The following is a 19526-nucleotide window of genomic DNA, read 5'->3' on the forward strand; positions in this document are numbered from 1 at the left end:
ACTGAGATAATAAAGCTGCCTTTCTCTCTACCTTTGTCTATCTTGTTTATTTAGATTGCACAGCAGGGACTATCTCGCAATAGGCATATTCACAGTGCCTAGCATAACAGGGCCCAGTTCTCAGTTAGAACGTCAAAGTGTTGCTGTGATAGCAATAGTAAAGTAGTAATCATATCACACACACACACGCACACTCACAAGAAAAGGCTATTCACAAGAGCAAGGCTTGCATAACAGGGGCCCTCTACAAGTTGTTTGATTCAAAACACTGGAAGAGGTCCCTAGTTCTTAACGATGTAAGATGGCTCATGGTCTCAGGGGGAAAGATATCACCTGTTTTCCTGGTGCAGACCATGTAGTTAGAGATAAATTTGGCCCTATCGATTAGAGGTTGCAAGAGATCAAGAGTAAAGTGGTTGGACAAGGATGCTGCATCTGCTCATTAAAGCTAGAAAAGAAGTTCTCTCCCCTCTCAGCTTGCACTGCTCCTGAAAAATATGATATTTGAGCTCTTCACAAATTCTATGGCAAGAGGTCAGATATCATCATCATATCAGATATTGTGAAACCTTTTAACAGAATTATAGAAGAAGGAGAGATAGGATCATTCCCTTCCCTTCCTAGACTGTTTTATTCTTGTTACTACTGAAACAAGATCACAATTTACAACACAAGGGATGTGTCACCCAATACACACCTGTATTCACACCCTACATACTACTGTAATCATCTTTGTGCAAAATACACCTTGTGAGATATCATTTGAAAACTAGTAACTCACTGGTCAATAGTAGTATGGTGAAATGTATGTAGCAACATTATGTATAAAGTTATGAAATCCCCCCCCTTTGATGTGAAAAGCACATGTTCAAACTCAAGCAACCCCAATTAGGTAGGTCAAAACACACCTGTCTTAAAACAAAAGGGTTGTGTGTTTACTTCAATTTGCATATAAGGCTCCAGGTCCCCTTACTCTCAGTTGGAAAGAACTTTAACTAAGGGTCATGCTCAGAAGGATGTTTTTCGAAGTGTGAATGAACTATAAAAGTGAGGGGCAAAAGACACCTCAAGGCATCTCTCCCGCCCATCTTTCTTGACAAAACAAACAGCCATTAGACCTTAGGAGCAATGGTCAGCAATGCTGCTGAAAACCCATGGTAAGAATTTCACCTTGAACAAAGTCTAGTTTGTTAAGTTCAGTACTAGGAAGCATTTTATCTTTATTTTTCGTGTAACCATTTCTGACTTTAATGCCTTAATAGCTGTACTCACTTAAAATCCTAACTTATTTTGGGTCTTTAATCAAAGCTAAACCAGTGTTGTGGTCAAACAGGGCTGTGTGGTATCTCCTTTAAAAGAAACAATTTGTTGTATATTGCTCCTTTACATGGACCACACCCCTAAAATAACTCAACTGTCCAGGAGAGGGCTGAACAGTACAGAATACATTTTGGGGGAGAAAATTCAAGATTGGGAAGCTGTTGGGGTCACACTGCAAGCAGTAACCAAGGCAGATGGAGGCCAAGGTGTGACTGGTGGATGCTGCTGGAGGTCAGCATTGCTGAACCAAAGCTGCAGCTATACGTAGACATTCGGGATGCGACCTGCATGCTGGCAGGCTGTTTGTGAGCAGCCAGGTGGAAACTATAACAGCAAGGCATTGCAAGGCACCCACGATCGCAGAGGTGACAACCCCTCACTGGTCTGGATTGCACCCCAGAATATCATAGGATGGATGACCTATATAATAATCAGTGCATTATACAAAGTATCTGATTTACTTGTTGCTGTGTTTTCTGAAGCAATGCAACCAGGAAATATAACAATTAGCTGCTTTCATGAAAGCAGGTGTCTTTCAAAAGTGTAAAGTAATTACTAAGTATACTAATTCATCATGCTGCTCCCTTCCTCCCCAAAACACACACTTCACGGCTGCTCTCCTAGCATAAACTGGTAATTAAAAAGAAAGTCATTCCTGAACAGTGTTAAAGTCAGTTAAAGTAAGAATTCTAGTGTATAATAAGCTCATTAACCAATTTACCTGTACTAGACTTTAAATTCCTTAGCATTAAGATGTTGAAGTTCACAGCTGAAGTCTATAACCTATAACCATAAGGCAGAGCATCATACACAGCCAGTTGCATTTTCTCATGACTCATTGGCAGGGAAATGGCTTAACATGGCTCAAGGATACACTGAGCCAGTTCCAATCTTCTTGCCCCTGGGAGAATACTCTTGTGCCCTGCAGTTGGGTCAGGCAATACACTGCATTCATCCCAATGCATTGCATTCAGGGGAAGCCCAAAAATTTTTGGCTCAACATCTGAATATCTCCTTCTCATACTCAAAAACACAATTTTTGTGGCATCATCATCATATATGTCTCTCTCTTTCCAAGGCACTGGCTGGCAGAGGACTGTTGAAGATCTCGATCCACACCTACTAGCAGGTAGGTTCACCAGATAGCAACTGTGAAAAAACGGGACAGGGCGCCGGGGCTAATAAGCTCTTATAAGAAAAAAAATCCCAAAAACTGGGAATGTCCCCTTAAAAATGGGACATCTGGTCACCCTACTAGCAGGTCACTATTGGAATCCAGTCCCTCAAAGTCAGGTCTGGTGTAATTAAACACAACTCTGCTGTTGCTGTCAGACAGAACTTACATCAGGGCTAAGTTTCATCCCAGATATTTGGGGGCCATAAATAACTCTCACCTAAATGCTTATATGAAATAAGTTAGCGGTCTCAGCCCAGATCTTGTGTGTATTAACCCCACAAAAGTTATCACCATCATGGTTGTCCACATCCCGGCGAGTCTCAGCAGATGAGGACTGGAATGGTCCACATAGACTAAACTCTCCTTTCTTCCACAAACTAGCTGGCCACGTTCTGCTCTCAGTTACAAATCACAAAAATTGAGTGCCACCAACCCACATGAATGAAAGCTGCAACTTGTGTTACAGAGCAGTGTTTGATCTGGTTTCTCCAGGTCATGGCTGAGGCATGTTGGCAGGGCAGCATGGGACGCTAGATGGACGGCTTCAAGGGACATCAAGTCAGTTTCTCTCTCTTTTAACTAACATTAAAAAAACCTGGCATTTAATAACAATGCAACATTAAGATTGTGAAATCAAATAAACACATACATTTAAAAAAACATATACGAGAAGTTGAGAAAGTCCTATCAGCACATGTCCAGTGTGCCAAATTGCTCTAGATTAAGGGAGCAGAATCCCCCAAAAAATGCAGGGTTTTGTTTTGGTGGGAAGGGGCAAGGATTGAGGCTATGAAAGTCACCAAGTACCTTAGAGACCAAGCCCTTCCCCTGAAGTTAGTTGGAACATCAGACGTTCCCCCTTACCTCAAGTTGTGCACAAATAACAGAACCACTTCTGCTCAAGTTTTCCTAAAAGAAATGAAAATAGTCACCTTCAAGCAATAAACAATGCACCTGCTGCAGTGCTATTTCTGCATTTTCATTAAACCAATTTTATCCACAATTTAAAAACAACCCCCGCCTACCCGCAAAAAACCTGACCCCAAACACACACCTCCACACTAACGCTGAAGGGCCCTAATTTACCATGGCACACTATTGTTATTCAAGAACAATACTGTCTTAGCTAATGACACCTAGAAATATTGTTTTAATAAGTTACTTGTTATGCAGCAGGCTTATTTATGATGTAAATTAATTCAAGTAATGAAATTCATTCCCCTCAGGTAAGCTATTACCTTCCAACTAGAATAAACGGAGGAGAGAAATGACGGAACCTCACCTTTAAAAAGAAGAATAAATCTGAAGTGGTATTAGGTTTGTGTTTGGTACACAAAAAAATTCCTGCAAAACAAGAAGAATGTTTGCCTGGGGAGGCAATGTTGCCTAGTGAACGGAGCACTGGATTGGGACGAAAAGCTGGGTTCTGTTTCTGGCTTTGCCACTGGAGTGGGAGAAGTCATTTCACCTCTCCCTGCCTTGGTTTCCCCCCATTTACAAAATAGGGATGATACTTGCTCTCCTTTGTAAAGCACTTTGAGATAGATGGGTAGAAAGCTGGGAATCATTATTTACTAGCAAGGTTTCTGTTCTTAATCCAAGTTCTTTGACCTCGGTTAAATTTTCCGATAAGCGTCCCCTCTCAAATCACCAGTCTCCAAACTGGAGGCTGAAATACACCTCAAAAATGCATTATTGGATGTTTTAAGACAAGGTCTTAAGGAAACGTCTGTGGCAAATCACTTGGTGTAGTAGGAAAGACCTACAGCTGCCTAAAGTGTTAAAGCTTTACACACACATATTTGCATTTCTCTTTAAGAGGCACATGCTTCTGTCACATGCATTGGCTTGTTTGAATACAAGGTGTTCGTGTACCTGAACACAAATTGTATTTTGCCAACCAGATTTGTTGGCAAATGGCTGGTTTATATAATATGACAGCAAAAGAAAAAAAACTGGGACAAGAGCATGGCGCAGTGCTCAAAGCTGTGAACCAAGGTACATCTACAAAGCAAATAAGGAAAAACCCACAGCAGCACATCTCAGAGCCCAGGTCAACTGATGCAGCCTCATGCTATAGCACTAAAAATAGCAGTGCAGATGTTCCTGTGTGGGCTCTTATTCTGCCACTGAGATACTGTGGAACATTTTTAGATCTCCTGTGATGCTACCTGCCCAGCTGAAAAAGCTCCTACAAAAATTGCTATTTCTGATGGAGTTACTCAAACAACTTACATCATGCTTCTTTGTTACAACAGTATTGTGCAAGGAAATGAGGGTTGACATAACAGAAGTGCAAGGAACATAGATTTTCACTACCATTTATTTTGTATTCTATGCTTGCCTTGGGAATGACTTAAAAGAGGATTTACCCATTTAGGGGAAAAACTGTACATACTACTGAACATAAGGCTTACTACAGTGGAACTACCCAATGGCTTGATTTTAAATCATCAAAATGTAGGGCTGGGTGGGACCTTGAGAGGCCATCTCGTCCAGCCCCCTGCACTGAGGCATGGTTAATATGCATTGAAGTCAACAGAAGGACTTGCATTGACTTCCAGGTGCTCTGGATCAGTACTAAACCCTATGCTTGTTTGCGTTCGCAGAACTGGATCACACAGAGATTACAGAAAATGCACTGAGGCACATTACTTCTTTACTAAGCTAGATAATGGAGATAAAACAACTGAATGTTCCCAAAGCTACCGAAAACACCACCATGTTCATAATAGAATTACTGAAGAGCATGAATTAGCCTCAGTAGAAATTAACTGAAAATAGACACGATTGCACTAATTAAAGCCTTTCCCCAGGTTAGAATTTCAAACAAAACTATGATCAGTTTGAATTCAGGAGAGTTTTTCCACTATTAAAAAAAAAAAAAAAGAGCAAGTTGCTTTTTCATTTGGAAACAGATTTGTGGTGAAAGCAGTGACCTTTGCAGTTAGAACATAAGAACGGTCATACTGGGTCAGACCAAAGATCCATCTAGCCCAGTATCCTGTCTACCAACAGTGGCCAATGCCAGGTGTTCCAGAGGAAATGAACAGAACAGGTAATCATCAAGTGATCCATCCTATCATCCATTCCCAACTTCTGGCAAACAGAGGCTAGGGACACCATCCCTGTCCATCTTGGTTAATAGCCATTGATGGACCTATCCTCCATGAACTTATCCAGTTCTTTTTTTAATCTTGTTATAATCTTGGCCTTCACAACTTTCTTTGGCAAGGAGTTCCACAGGTTGACAGTGCACTGTGCGAAAAAATACATTTCCTTTTGTTTGTTTTAAACCTGCTGCTTATTAATTTCATTTGGTGGCCCCTAGTTCTTGTGTTATAAGGAGTAAATAACACTTCCTTACAGGGGTGGCAAGTTATATGGGCCTGTGGTGCCTGTACTCCAGGAATATTCAGGGCCCGGGTGCTCGGCTCCACCAATGTTCGGGGCCAGGTCTCTCCCCCAGCCCTGCCTGCTTCCCCCACACGCCTCTCCTGGAGCATCCCCCAGTCCCGCCTGCCACCCCCAGCCAATTTTAAAAGGGCATGGGGGCCCCCAGCTGCACAGTGGAGCTAAGGCAGACTTCCTGCCCGGCATCACTCTGTGCCACTCCTGGAAGCAGCCAACATGTTCCGGCAGCCCCAGGTGGTGGGAGTGTTTCTGCACGCAGCCCCCGCCCCGAGCACCGACTCCACAGCTCCCATTGGCCAGGAACTGCAGCCAATGGGAGCTGTGGGGGCAGTGTCTGTGGGCAGCAGCGCAGAGACTCCCTTCCCTGCCCCCCCCCCACCTAGGAGCCGCTAGCAGAGAGGTGTGCCAGTTACTTTTGGGAGCCATGCATGGTAAGTGCCACATCCCTCACCCTCTCCTGCACCCCAACCACCCTTTGTCCCAGACAAGAGCCCTCACCCAAACTCCCTCGTACAGCCTGCACCCCACACCTCTCCTGCACCCAAACTCCCTCCTAGAGCCTTAGGCAGGTCGGGGAGACTTGGACAAATTCTGGGCACCACCAAAAATTATACAAACCTGCCACCCCTGTCCTTATTTACTGTCTCCACACAAGTCATGATTTTATAGATCTCAATCATATCCCCTCTTTCTTGCCTTTTTTCCCCAAGCTAAGAAGTCCCAGTCTTATTAATCTCTCCTCATATGGCAGCCGTTCCATACCCCTAATCATTTTTGTTGCCCTATTCTGAACCTTTTCCAATTCCAATATATCTTTTTTTGAGATAGTATTCAAGATGTGGGAGTACCATGGATTTATATAGAGGCAATATATTTTCTGTGTTATTATCTCTCTCTTTCTTAATGATTCCCAACATTCTGTTCACTTTTTTGACTGCTGCTGCACATTGAGTGGATGTTTTCAGAGAACTATCCAGAGTGACACCAAGATCTCGTTCTTGAGTGGTAACAGCTAATTTAGACCCCATCATTTATATGTATAGTTGGGATTTATGTTTTCCAATGTGCATTACTTTGCATTTATCAACATTGGGCAAGAAAATGGCAGATGAAATCTGACGAAGTGGTATTCACCCACAAAAGCTCATGCTCCAATACGTCTGTTAGCCTATAAGGTGCAACAGGACTCTCTGCTGCTTTTACAGATCCAGACTAACACGGCTACCCCTCTGATAGATGAAATTCAGACACCCAGTTTTGTGAGATCCTTTTGTAGTTCTTTGCAGTCTGCCTGAGACTTAACTATCTTGAGTAGTTTTGTATCATCTGCAAATTTTGCCACCTCAATGTTTACAGCTTTTTCCAGATCATTTATGAATATGTTGAAAGGACTGGGTCTACTACAGACCCAGGGCTGGCTCCAGGGTTTTTGCTGCCCCAAGCAGCGGAAAAAAAAAAGCCATGATCACGATCGGCAGCAGCTCCACCGTGCCGCTTTCTTCTTCGGTGGCAATTCAGCTGCAGGTCCTTCCCTCTGAGAGGGATCCACCGCTGAAGAGCACAGCGTGCCGCCCCTTCCCCTTGGCCACCCCAAGCACCTGCTTGCTGAGCTGGTGCCTGGAGCTGGCCCTGTACACACTCCTGGGAGACACCACTATTTACCTCTCTCCATACTGAAAACTGACCATTTATTCCTACCCTTTGTTCCCTATCTTTTAACCAGTCACCGATCCATGAGAGGAGCTTCCTTCTTATCCCATGTGCTACATAATATTTTTCTAGTCTGCTTTTCTGAAGCTATCAGGAGCTTCTCTGACTACCCATTAAGTTATCTAACAGAGCTTTCTGCATAGCACTATTTAGCAACTATGCTACTAAATCTTACTAAAGGCCAAAGTTATACATTGTTATTTCCCAGTGGCTTCATTTTCAATTTGCCAGATTACATGTACAAATACTAAACAGTCACTTTAAAATATCCTTTACAGTTGGGATGCCCCAGCTGAGAACAAGACCCCCATTGGGGTAAGCACTGTACAAACATATAGTAAGAGACAGTCACTGCCCCAAAAAGCTTAGATAAAGCAAAGGAAAAAGATAATATTCTCTACCCTTTTTGCAGATGGGGAACTCAGACAGAAAGAGATTAAGGCCTCAGTCCTGCAAAGAGCTGCATGCAGGCAGACCTACTGATGTAAGTGCAGCTATGTGGGACCCAGCCACACAGACCTTATTGAAGGATAAGGATTTACAAGACTTGCCCAAGGTCACATAATGAAATCTGTGGCAGAGATGGGGATCAAACTCAGATCTCCCAACTCCCAGTCACAAGGCCAAGAGCCATAATGGTGACACTGTACAAACCTAAGGAATTAGGATTTATTTCTCATTTGAGAATCTCTCTGATCTAACCTATTGTGATGAAAGCAATAAAACAAATGTGTATGTGTTCTTAACACATGTCAACACTTAAAAGTTAGGTTGACCCAGCTACATCGCTCAGGCACGTGGGGGGGGAGGGAAATCCACACCCCGACCAACTTAGTTAAGCCTAACCACTGGTGTAGACGCAGCTAGGTCACCAGAAGAATTCTTCCATTGACCTAGCTACCACCTCTCTAGGAGGTGGATTAACTACAGCGACAGGAGAACCCAGCCATCGCTACATTAAGTGTCTACACTGAAGCACTACAGTGGCACATCTGTACCCCTGCAGCATTTCTAGTGAAGACAGATCAGCTCAGAGGACCCAAGCATTCCAGTGTACTTCATCTAGCACAGGGCTGTGCTTAAGCTACCACGAAAGTATATTGTGGGTTGCTCAGACACACTGCAATATGTTTTTAATATTGTATCGGCAGCTTTTCCTTTTAAGTAATTAAAGATCTATTACACTGCGAAGAACACAAGGGAACTAATTATAAGATACATTGAACAAACAGTTTTATGTGCTGTCAAAAACACCCTCAAGGTCTTGTACAGCTCAGAGACATTGGATTCAGCTTTTAGCTGCTAAGCAATAAATCAGCGGAGGTGCTCTGTGCACCAAGCAGGGGACAGGCATAGCTCATCTTTACTAAGCCAGATGCAGACCTTCCACTGGTTGCAGCTCTCAGCCCCAGAGGGAGGACTGAACTGAAATCATAAACCACTCCACAGTTACGTTAGTGAGAGAAGGGGAGGGAATAGTCTTCAGGACCAGAATTTTCTGAAGAGCACAACTCCTATATTTAGGCACCAGAGGAAGCAGCCAGACTTTCAAAAGACTATAACATGTTTGGCGAGAAAGTCTGGCATTGAGTATCACAGTGGGAACTACTGAGTTCTAAGTGGTTCTGAAAATCTGGCCTTTATTTCAGGATTTCATTGAGAGCGGAGCTCTCTGGAAAAATCTGGCCCCATCTCTGAGTGCTGACTGCTAAGCACCTGAAAGTCTGATCCAACCGGCTCAGGGGTGGCCAACCTGTGGCTCCAGAGCCACATGTGGCTCTTCATAAGTTAATATAGGCCTCCTTGTATAGGCACCGACTCCAGGGCTGGGGCTACAGGCGCCAACTTTCCAGTGTGCCGGGGGGTGCTCACTGCTCAACCCCTGGCTCTGCCACAGCCCTGCCCCCAGTCCACCCCTTCCCGCCCCCTCCCTGAGCCTGCCGGGTCCTCGCTCCTCCTCCCCTGCCCCCAGAGCCTCTTGCATGCCACAAAACAGCTGATCAGGAGGCGGGGGTGGGGGTGCTGCTGATGTATTACTGTGGCTCTTTGGCAATGTACATTGGTAAATTCTGGCTCCTTCTCAGGCTCAGGTTGGCCACCCCATGGCTAGATAAAACACAGTTCCAACAGCGGTTGCTTTCTGTTCTGCTGTGCTCAAGATTAAGGTTCCATAGTGATGGACAATATCCTCGATTAGGGCTTTGTTGCAGGAAAGTCTGGTGACCAGCTTGCCTAGTGGTCAGCTCATGGTCTTACCATTTCTTCCAGCCTAGTCGTCCTATAGGGGCCCCTTGCTCAATCATCCCCTCATGCTCTGATTGCTCCCCCAGAGACTGATCACTACGAAGAAGTAGGGACGCAAGGTAGGGGAAACCAGGGACCACCCACTCCACCAAGTCCCAGCCGGGGCCTGAGGCGTATATCAGAGAATCCAGCCAAGTTATGTTTCCCCTGGGTCACTTCCCACCAGTCTGGAGTGCCTCTGTTTGGGGAGCAATTGCTGTCTTAGATTCTCAATGTCCTGTTCAGTCAATCGCTCTCTCTGGACTTTCAACTCCCAAAGGGGGCTGGAAGGGGAGGGGGGAGAGGAGAGAGGATACAAGTCCTTGCTACTAGAGCAGCCTTCACAAAGCTGTTGCCCTTCCTGGCACAGCTCTTAGCCTGGCTTCCCGGTGCCACGTGCAGCTCATTGGCCTGTCTCCTGGGCTACCAGCTTCTTTTTAATCTGTTCCTCCACTGGGAGCATGCCTTGAGGGCAGCACCTCTCTTGCCCAATACTGCTCTGCTCCCTGCCCTGGTTCAGTGTGGGACCTGTAGATCCCATCACAGACTTGATTCCCCTACTTCTGAAGTAAGTGGAGATTTGCCACTGAGAGCAGGATCGACCTGGAAAGAACAGCGAGCAGTACTGACCAGCTGGACTTGGTACACTACATGAGCAAGAGAAAATTAACTGAAGAACAGATTTGGTTCAAAACAGTTGTTTTCTCTCTTCTGCTTCTCATCAAGGGGGTCATCTACTAGTAATGACTTGTTCCCAGGCTTCCGGAGTTAGGAATGAAAAACAGATTGCTTCAAAATGAGTTCCCACTAGACAGATAACCAATTGTGATTGCTTTTTGTGATGTGGGCATCTCGGTGGACACAGTGACCGAATTATCTTCTTGCCTCCTCTGGGAGGGACAGGTGGATCAGGATTTCAGCACACAAGCATGGGGAAGCTTCAACAGTGGCTCGAGGATATCCCTCCGTGGTCCAGTACGAAATTCACACGACCCATTTAAAAATATTAGTCATTACTCCAAGGCAGCATCTGGCTAGAGTTGCTGGGGCTTCTCCTTATGGTAACAGAGTGTGATCAGTTAGAGCAGGAGATGGGGCATTAGGACTCCTGGGTTAAATTCCTAGCCCTCTCACCCATGTGCAGGAGAGGCGCCAGGGTTTTTGGCGCCCTAGGCGGGGGTCCTTCTGTGCTCCCGGTCATTGGCAGCAATTCTGTGACGGGGGGGTCCTTCCGCGCTCCTGGTCTTCAAGGCACTTCGGCAGCAGGTCCCGGAGCGAGCGAAGGACCCACTGCAGAATTGCCGACGACAACCCAGAGCACGGAAGGACCCCCCACCGCCGAATTGCCGCTGAGGCCAGCAAAATGCCACCTCACCAAATCCTGGCACCTTAGGCAATCGCCTAGGTTGCCTAAATGGAAGAGCTGGCCCTGCCCATGTGCGCTCCTGTAGGCAAACCTGCATTTCAGCTACCCCTCTAAAATGGGACAGGGCTTACTTCTTGCACTCTCTTACCACCTCTTGACTGGTCAAATTGTGATGTCTGTCAACGCCTGAGATTACTGCATATGAAGACATCATCATAAAGTGATGACTATCATCCACTGAGCATCACAGGAAGGAAAAAAAAAATCAATGGATCAGTCTATTATACTACTAGGTGGCTTTAAATTTGCATCAGATTCTTCCCCTACTTTATTTGTCATTGGCCCCCTAGTCATACGTCATCTCCTCTCCATGTTTTGTGCCACAACAGTGCTAACTAATAGCTTCCTGTACTTTGAGGCCTAGGTGACAAGAGGAATTCATTTCCAATGGGCATTATTGGTACATGTTCCACTGTAAATTTGCACTGCACTTCGCAAACAGAGCAATCTCTTCTGAAGGGACAGGGAACATATTATTTCAGTAGCACCCAGGATCACTGATCGTGGACTAGGACCCCCTCATATGAGGCACTGTATAAAATACCTCTTGCAGGCCAGTCCCTCATAGACTCATAGGTCAGAAGGGACCAATATGATCATCTAGTCTGACCTCCTGCACAAGGCAGGCCACAGAACCCTACCCATCCACTTTTATACAACCCCTAATCCAGGACTGAGTTATTGAAATCCTCAAAACTGGTTTGAAGACCTCAAACTGCAGAGAATCCACCAGCAAGCGACCCATGCCCCACGCTGCAGAGGAAGGCGAAAAACCTCCAGGGCCCCTGCCAATTCGCCCTGGAGGAAAATTCCTTCCCGACCCCAAATATGGCGATCAGCTAAACCCTGAGCATGTGGGCAAGACTCACCAGCCAGCACCCAAGAAGGAATTCTCTGCAGTAACTCAGTTCCCATCCCATCCAACATCTCCCCGCAGACCATGGAACAGACTTATCTGGTGATAATCCAAGATCAATTGCCCAAATTAAACTATCCTATCATAACATCCCCTCCATATACTTATCAAGCTTAGTCTTAAGCCAGATAAGTCTTTTGCCCCCACTACTTCCCTCGGAAGGCTGTTCCAGAACTTCACTCCCCTAATGGTTAGAAACCTTCATCTAATTTCAAGTCTAAACTTCCTAATATCCAGTTTGTACCCATTCGTCCTCGTGCCTACATTAGTAATAAACTTAAATAATTCCTCTCCCTCCCTAACGTTAACCCCCCTGATATATTTATATAGAGCAAGCATATCCCCCCGCAGCCTTCTTTTGGCCAGGCTAAACAAGCCAAGCTCTTTGAGTCTCCTTTCATAAGGCAGGTTTTCCATTCCTCAAGTCAAACATCAATGGTTCATAAAAGGGTGAAGGGAGGACAAAAGGAAGGAAGCATCTCCTGGAAGTAAGGGTTTACAAAGAAGGAATTTAAAGAGGACAAGAGGGAGTGGGAGCTTGGCAGACAAGAGGTGGGAGAATGTTCCTAGCATAGCAGGCATCAGAATGAAGGACAAGAAACCAACTGCATGAAAGAGACAAAAGGAGCAGTGAGGCAAGGCTGAATGGGGAAAGTGGAGGAAGCCAGAAAGGATCCATTGTGCAATATCATGTAAGGATTTAAAGGTTAAGACAAGGAACCTGTATGCAACACAGTGACTGACAAATTCAGGGAGGTAATTAGAAGAGGACATGACGTGACCACAGTGACAGCAAAGGATGTGGACCATAACCATGGCAGATAGGGAAAACCAAGAAGGAAGTTACAATAATCCAGCCAAGAGATTGTCAAGGTCCAGACAAGGGGGTGACGGGTGGTATAAAGACAGAAGTGTGGGTTTGGGGGATGCTGAGGTAGCGTTTGGAAAGAGAGACTGGATACTGGGGGAGATGGGCGAAGAAGGAAAGAGACAAAGAGGACACCAAGTCCAGAAGACTAGCAGAGTTGTCAGCAATGAGCGAGAGAAAACCAGAGAGGAGGGAGTTATGGCAAAGGTAATGGAGTCCCATTTTTGAAAGACTGAGCTCAAGAAAGCCTTGGGACACGCAACAGAGACCTCAGGGGATGTGATACCAGACAGAGGAGGAGATGTCAGGGACAGGAGTTGACTTTGGAACCATCTTCTGGACACAAGTAGAAGTTGAAGCCAAGGGAGCAGATTAAGAAAATCAAGGACCAAGCCTTGACAGCCATCAGATTGGGAAGGGGAACTGAAGAGGAGCAGCAGCAGTGGGAGCAGCAGCGGCATCTGAAGAAAGTCATCTAAGATGAGAACCAGGGGAGCACACTGCTGCTGAAGCCAACAATATGGTTGGCTCTTTCAAAGCCGGTAGAGAGCATAAGACAAATTAAGATAGTCAGACTCAGCCAGAAGGGCTACCATGTAGAGCAGTGGCTCTCAACCTTTCCAGACTACTGGACCCCTTTCAGGAGTCTGAATTGGTCTTGCATACCCCCAAATTCAACCTCACTTAAAAACAACTTGCCTACAAAAATCAGATATAACATACAAGTGTCACAGCACACTGTTACTGAAAAATTGCATGCTTTCTCATTTTTACCATGTAATTATGAAATAAACCAATTAGAATATAAAATATTATACTTGTATTTCAGTACATAGAGCAGAACAAAACAAGTCAGTGTCTATATGAAATTTTAGTTTGTATGGATTTTGCCAGTGTTTTTTTTGTAGCCTGCTGTAAAACTAAGCAAATGTCTAGATGAATTGATATACCCCTGGTCGAGACCCACAGATATATAGGGATGGTGACAAAACACTACCTAGGGCTCAAAAGAATGCAAGATGCAGCTGTTCATCATCATCACCAGTCTCAGTATTTTCGGCTATCAGAGTCTCTTCCCATCAGGCCCAATGTTTTCCCTCTAATAGCATTCCAACAATGACGTGCCCCTGGTTATCTACCATACTTCCTTCGACTGGCAATTTTGCAGCAGATGATGTAATCAGGCCAGCATACATTTGCTGAACAACTATAGAAAACAAAGACAAAAACAGCCACATCTGCCTTTGAGCTACTAAGCAACAATTGACATTTTTGCTCTTGCACCCTATGGTGTCACTGACTAGCAGCACGGGGGTGGGCGGGGTTAGAGAGACAACAATCTAAGCTGCAAATCACAGACTGAACTTTTCCACAGTTTCTTTCAAATGTGGCATATGTCCTAGATCTGCTTCTTGAATCCTTAGAGAGAGATTCTCCAACAGTAGAATTAATTTCACCATCCTTTCAGCCAGCACCACCACCTCCTCCAACTCTCTCCCCAAATCCATAGAAGATATGAAAAGGTTAGAGAATAATCAGCAACTACTATGGATGGGCTGCCCGCACCATCTCTAAAGTATCCAGCATTCACAACAAAGTATTTGGCTTTCTGGGTAGGGGCTAACACTGGAGTCACTGCAGCATGTTGTAAGGTGATGCAGAAAGGGAAGACAACAGGTAGTAAGCCTGAAAATCATAGTCTCCAATCTACACATGCTTAAGCACATGCCCCAGTGGAGACATACGCTTGAATATTTGCACGATTAGGGCCTTACGCCAATTGCTCAGCATCTCAAGAACCCACCCCTCGGTCAGATCTCCAGATCAATTAAAAAAATAATCAAATCACACCTTTTACTGATGCAGCCTAGGCAAGCAACAGACTGAGTCTGACCCTCCAAAACACATTCTCCCTCCCATCATGATCTCACATGTAATCTGATATTCTGATCAAATGCATGAGTGGGTGGACCTGAACCCCTACTATGCTAGGAATTGAAAGCAGTGACCTTGGAAAGGTCATTTCCCCTGTGTTTGCAATGAAGTCTCAGATCTGAGATGGCTCGACACCAGGAAACAGCGATTTCCATGCAGGTAAAATACAAGCAAGTCACACACACATTTTGGTACATTTGCATAATTCCAGTTCATACCAATAGTCTCAGTAAGATTTCTAAAATGTAGCTCATTTCCATTGATCCTCACATAGGTAGTTCTGGAACAGTCCCTATGGATAGGTTATTCATTTTTAAATGCTTCTTTAAAATAAAAATAAAGGGCGGGGGGCACCAGCCTCTTAAATCTGGCATAAAAGTTATATTTTGTTTAAACTCCAAGATCAATAAAAATGTAACCTTCATTTATAATCTTTTAAAATTCTGTGCAAACCAAGCTGAGTTTAAACAAATAAGCAAATCCCTGCAGTACATGCAGCCCAAACACCAGTGAAAGACTTTCCTGATTTTCATTGTGCAAAGGGAAAGAAACACGAATCAATATACGAGAAGGTCAATTGGATTTTTTTCCCCACTCTTTTAAACAAATTATCTCCTTTGGGTTTAAAAAGTTTGTTTTATTTAACAGCATGTTTCCTTTTGGTTGATTACTACTGTTCTCTATTTCAAGGGCACCATTTCTCAAGGGCTGCCATCAGTTTGCATGTGCCCAATGTGATGTTTCTCTTCCCAGCTAAAGACATTTGCTTTTGTTTATAAACACGACAGCATCCCTTTTAAATCTGAGATGGAGAAAGATGTCCACCACACTTTAACGAATCCATTTGCAGACAGTAGTGGTCACAATACCAGTAAGTCTGGTACACACGGTTGCTGCAAGCCAGGTTTTTAGTTCAAGTGAAGTCAGGCCTTTTGCCTCCAAAAACACAGGCCTCTACACAGGAGCTAGAAGAAACCTTTTCCTGGTAGCCCTAACAGGTTTCTTATCTTTTCTGCTGGCAAACCACTAGAAGGCAGCATCACTCACCCATACATATGATCAAGTGCATTGCACCACCTGCCTTGTCTCACTTCCGCGATTTTTCCCAACTCATTTTCAGCAGCTGATACCTAGTAGAGCATTCCTCTAAACCCATCCCTGCAACACGATCTCGTGGTACATGCATGTTTCTAAATCCATTAGACGGGTAATCAAATCCAGTGGGAAGGTGGGAGAAGGAAGATGAAATTTACAATATGGACCAAAAAAAACCCCACTCCAGTCGCATTCCTTTGCCTCTTGGCAGATAAGGAATCAGCACTTTGTCCTACAGCCTTTTCTGAACAAATGGGTTAGCTCAGTAAGTCTACTTGGGGAGAAGCACCAGTTTCACTGATGATAAAAATGTATCAGGTGGTATTATTGTCAAAAAGCAGGGTTTCCCTCCAGATCTCTTAAAACCCCATTTCAAAAAGCTGCTTCTGCTTTCTAGTTCGTTCACTCTTTCCACCCTTTCAGTGAGGGGGTATAAAATAAAGGAAGTAATGGTGGAGCAGAAATAATTTAGGAAGCCCGTCTACAACAAAAATAGATCTCAAGCGATATAGCTTCTTACCCCCTCCCCCCGAAAAAAGAAGCCGTGCTCAAGATTTTCAACAATGAAGTGTAAAGATGAATGAAAACCACATGCGATGCTTTCAGCTAAATGCTACAGGCACCGATCAAGAGAAAAAAGCCTCTTGGGAGCCTAAATAAACTTAGCTGGGAAAAAAAGGAGCAAATTAAGTGGTGTTTCCATGCATGGAAAAGTTTGTTTGTCTTGCACCTTGGCAAAGGGCTTCATAACTCTATGTATACGAGAGGATGGTCAGGCTAGCTGCATGGCTGGCTAGATCTCAGGAGAAGGTACAGGCTACCAGAAACCATGCAAGTTAGCATTGCGTGACTTGCAAGAGATTTTTGTCCTGGTGGGGCGATATGATAAGGCAAAACCGAAGGGGGGGCCGGGGGGTGCTACAAAGGGAGCCAGTCGTGCAATAAAACTGTGCCTGGAGCCCTGACTCCAGCAAAACCACCGCTGGGGACCAAACGGCCGAGCACCGCAATTTGGAGACGTGCAATGGAGGAAATGGACACGCAGCTGCCCCCACCCGCCCCACAGCCGGGAGAAACGCGAGCCATTCAAACGCCCGCTGCAGAAGAGAAGACACCAGCTCCCTTCAAGCGAGCCCATCACCTGGCTAACTAACAGGAGCTCGCCCCATAGAGGCATGTACCCAAACCATCCCCAGCCACAAGCGCCAGTCCGAGCAGGAGCGCTGCCCCCCGACTCACAGACCCCGGCCCCTAGTGCCCATCCAGGTGCCCTCGCCGCGCGGCTGGGGGGACCCCAGCATGCAGACCGCGCACTGCGCGCCCCAATGGGGCAGGGACCCCATGCGCTTGGGCGCACAGAGCGCAGCAGCCTCACATTCCCTGAGTTTGGTGTTTCCTTCCCCCCCGCACCTGCCTGAGCTGCGCCTCCCCGCTCGGCCAAACCCGCCCTCCTCCCCAGGCAGCTCACCTGGGCGTGAGGCTTTCGCCATCTCCCCGGGCGCCTCGGCTCCTGCAGCTGAGCACCGAGTCCCGCACCTGCCCGAGGCCGCCGCTCTCCGAGCCGGCTGCGCCCTAGCGGCTCGCCGCTGGAGCTCTCCTAGCGCACGGGGAGACAAGGCGTCTTGCGCTCCGTGGCCACATTTGTTTCCTTCGGCTGCCTCTAGCGGCACCTCTCCCGGGGTTCAGGCTGCAGCGCCGGGAGCCGGAGGGGAGCAGCCGACAGGGCACCACGCGCTGCTGCTGCTGCTTCTTCCTGCAGCTCGGCCGCCGGTGTAACGACCCCAGTTAAAGGCGCAGCGGACAATTCCTGCACCCGGAGGGAAAGGTTACAGCAGCAGGCGCTGCCCTCGCCCAGCGGCTGGGACAGTTTGAGGTGTCTCTCTCCGAAAATCAAGATGATCAAGAACTGTGTCCTGAGAGAGAGACAAATACATACAATACCCTCTCCCACCCCAACCTTCCCTCTCCAGGGGAGGGGAATCTCAGGAGCGCCTCTCAGCCGCCCTGTCCCACCCCACAGCCTGGGGAAAGGCTATTGCAAAGGACAATGTTTGGAAGCATGCGGTTGCGACACTGTCTCCCGGGCCCAGCCCTCCCTCCAAGAGAGATCATGCCAGGGTCTCACGCTGAAACACAGCGAGGGAGCCTTCCTCGTCAGGAGCAACTTTGAAGAGGATCTCCAAAGGATAGAGCCCTGTAAAGCTTGCTCTCCCCTCCCCGAGACACGGTGATCTTTCCCCCGATTTTGGATTAGGTCTGCAAACGGGTTTTGCCCCTGCCTCTCCTTAAAGCAGATCTGAATTCAGCAGATCTGCGACGATCCCAATCCCACCCACTCCCATCAGAAATTAGCAATTCTTCCTCTCCCACACCCCAAAAGTCACTCCAAATCCCAGTGCGGCGTGAATCCCTTACGCCCCACCACCACCAACTCCTCCTCCACGGTATGGCTGGGCAGTAGATGTGTATGGAGGAGCCGATGCAGAGCTCCGCATCCTCGAGTAATTTTTCTTCATTACCAACAAACCGATAGCACAGAAATGACAGGAAGCAGCTAGCCAGTGGTTTGTGGCCCTTTAAAAAAAAAGGCTTTCTGAATTAACAGTGCTATTCCTCATGCTGATTTAGGGAAGGATCATGTACCCGAGGACCTATTGCAGAGCCTCAGAAGAGGAGCATTCCAGAAGTGGGAACTTTCACATGGTGGTTTGTTTAGGGCTGCAATGTCTTTCCGTTTGACCAAGCTCTCCCCTCCACCGCGCCGTCCCCCATAAACCTCCCCTCGCCCCGCTACATCGCCCCTCCCCCGTGAATTCACACGCATCACTAACTGGCCCTAGGTGATGATACAGGTAGGGTTCCTTGCTGGGACTTGGGAACTGCTACTCTATTGCTCTGGGAAGATGACACAAGTCCCACTTTGAATACCAATAAAGAGAGAGACAGCCAGTTTCCTCCAATCTGACGTCAATTTCTAGAAGAGAGAACCGGGAAGCTCTGAGTGATCAGCTGCTGAAGGAAATAAAAGACCACATGGGCTAAACCCTGTCCCTCTCCTTCCAGTGAGTTTTGCCCTAGTAAGGACGGCAGGATTTGGTCCAAGTATTTAGCCTTGTTCTATTTTTGTTGCTCATAAAGCTCATTCTGCTGCAGCATAAAAAAAAAACACCCTACCCTGAGAGGAAGTGACAAAGCGAGGAGGAGGCAGCATTTTGGAAGAGTTAAGGATACAACAAAAGCAATAAGCCAGATCCTGTAATTGCCTCTTTGATTGCTTTTTAATCAAAAGTCTTCAGGTTACATGGATCTCCAAAAGCAACCAGTGCCCCTGCAAAGGAAAGTGATGCCAGAGTCATCAGGCAAACAAAACGAATGAAGCGCT

At 46.1% G+C, this 19526-nt stretch overlaps 1 protein-coding gene across 4 annotated transcripts in view; it reads right to left on the reverse strand.

The window, feature by feature from the left end:
• PITPNM3 (PITPNM family member 3) overlaps positions 1-18636 on the reverse strand; it is a 344340-nt gene extending 325704 nt beyond the window's left edge. For 3 of the 4 annotated variants that reach the window (XM_030536856.1, XM_030536855.1, XM_030536853.1), the window contains exon 1: positions 17613-18123. In XM_030536856.1, coding sequence (XP_030392716.1) covers positions 17613-17634 — 22 coding nt within the window. In that variant the 5' untranslated portion in view covers positions 17635-18123. Of the gene's footprint in view, positions 1-17612; positions 18124-18559 lie in introns of those variants that run through there. The other variant, XM_030536854.1, reaches the window with a different exon arrangement.
• Positions 18637-19526: the final 890 nt, after the last annotated feature.

Source organism: Gopherus evgoodei, chromosome 17 (genome assembly GCF_007399415.2).
Source record: "Gopherus evgoodei ecotype Sinaloan lineage chromosome 17, rGopEvg1_v1.p, whole genome shotgun sequence".
In the NCBI taxonomy this organism is placed as follows: domain Eukaryota; kingdom Metazoa; phylum Chordata; order Testudines; family Testudinidae; genus Gopherus; species Gopherus evgoodei.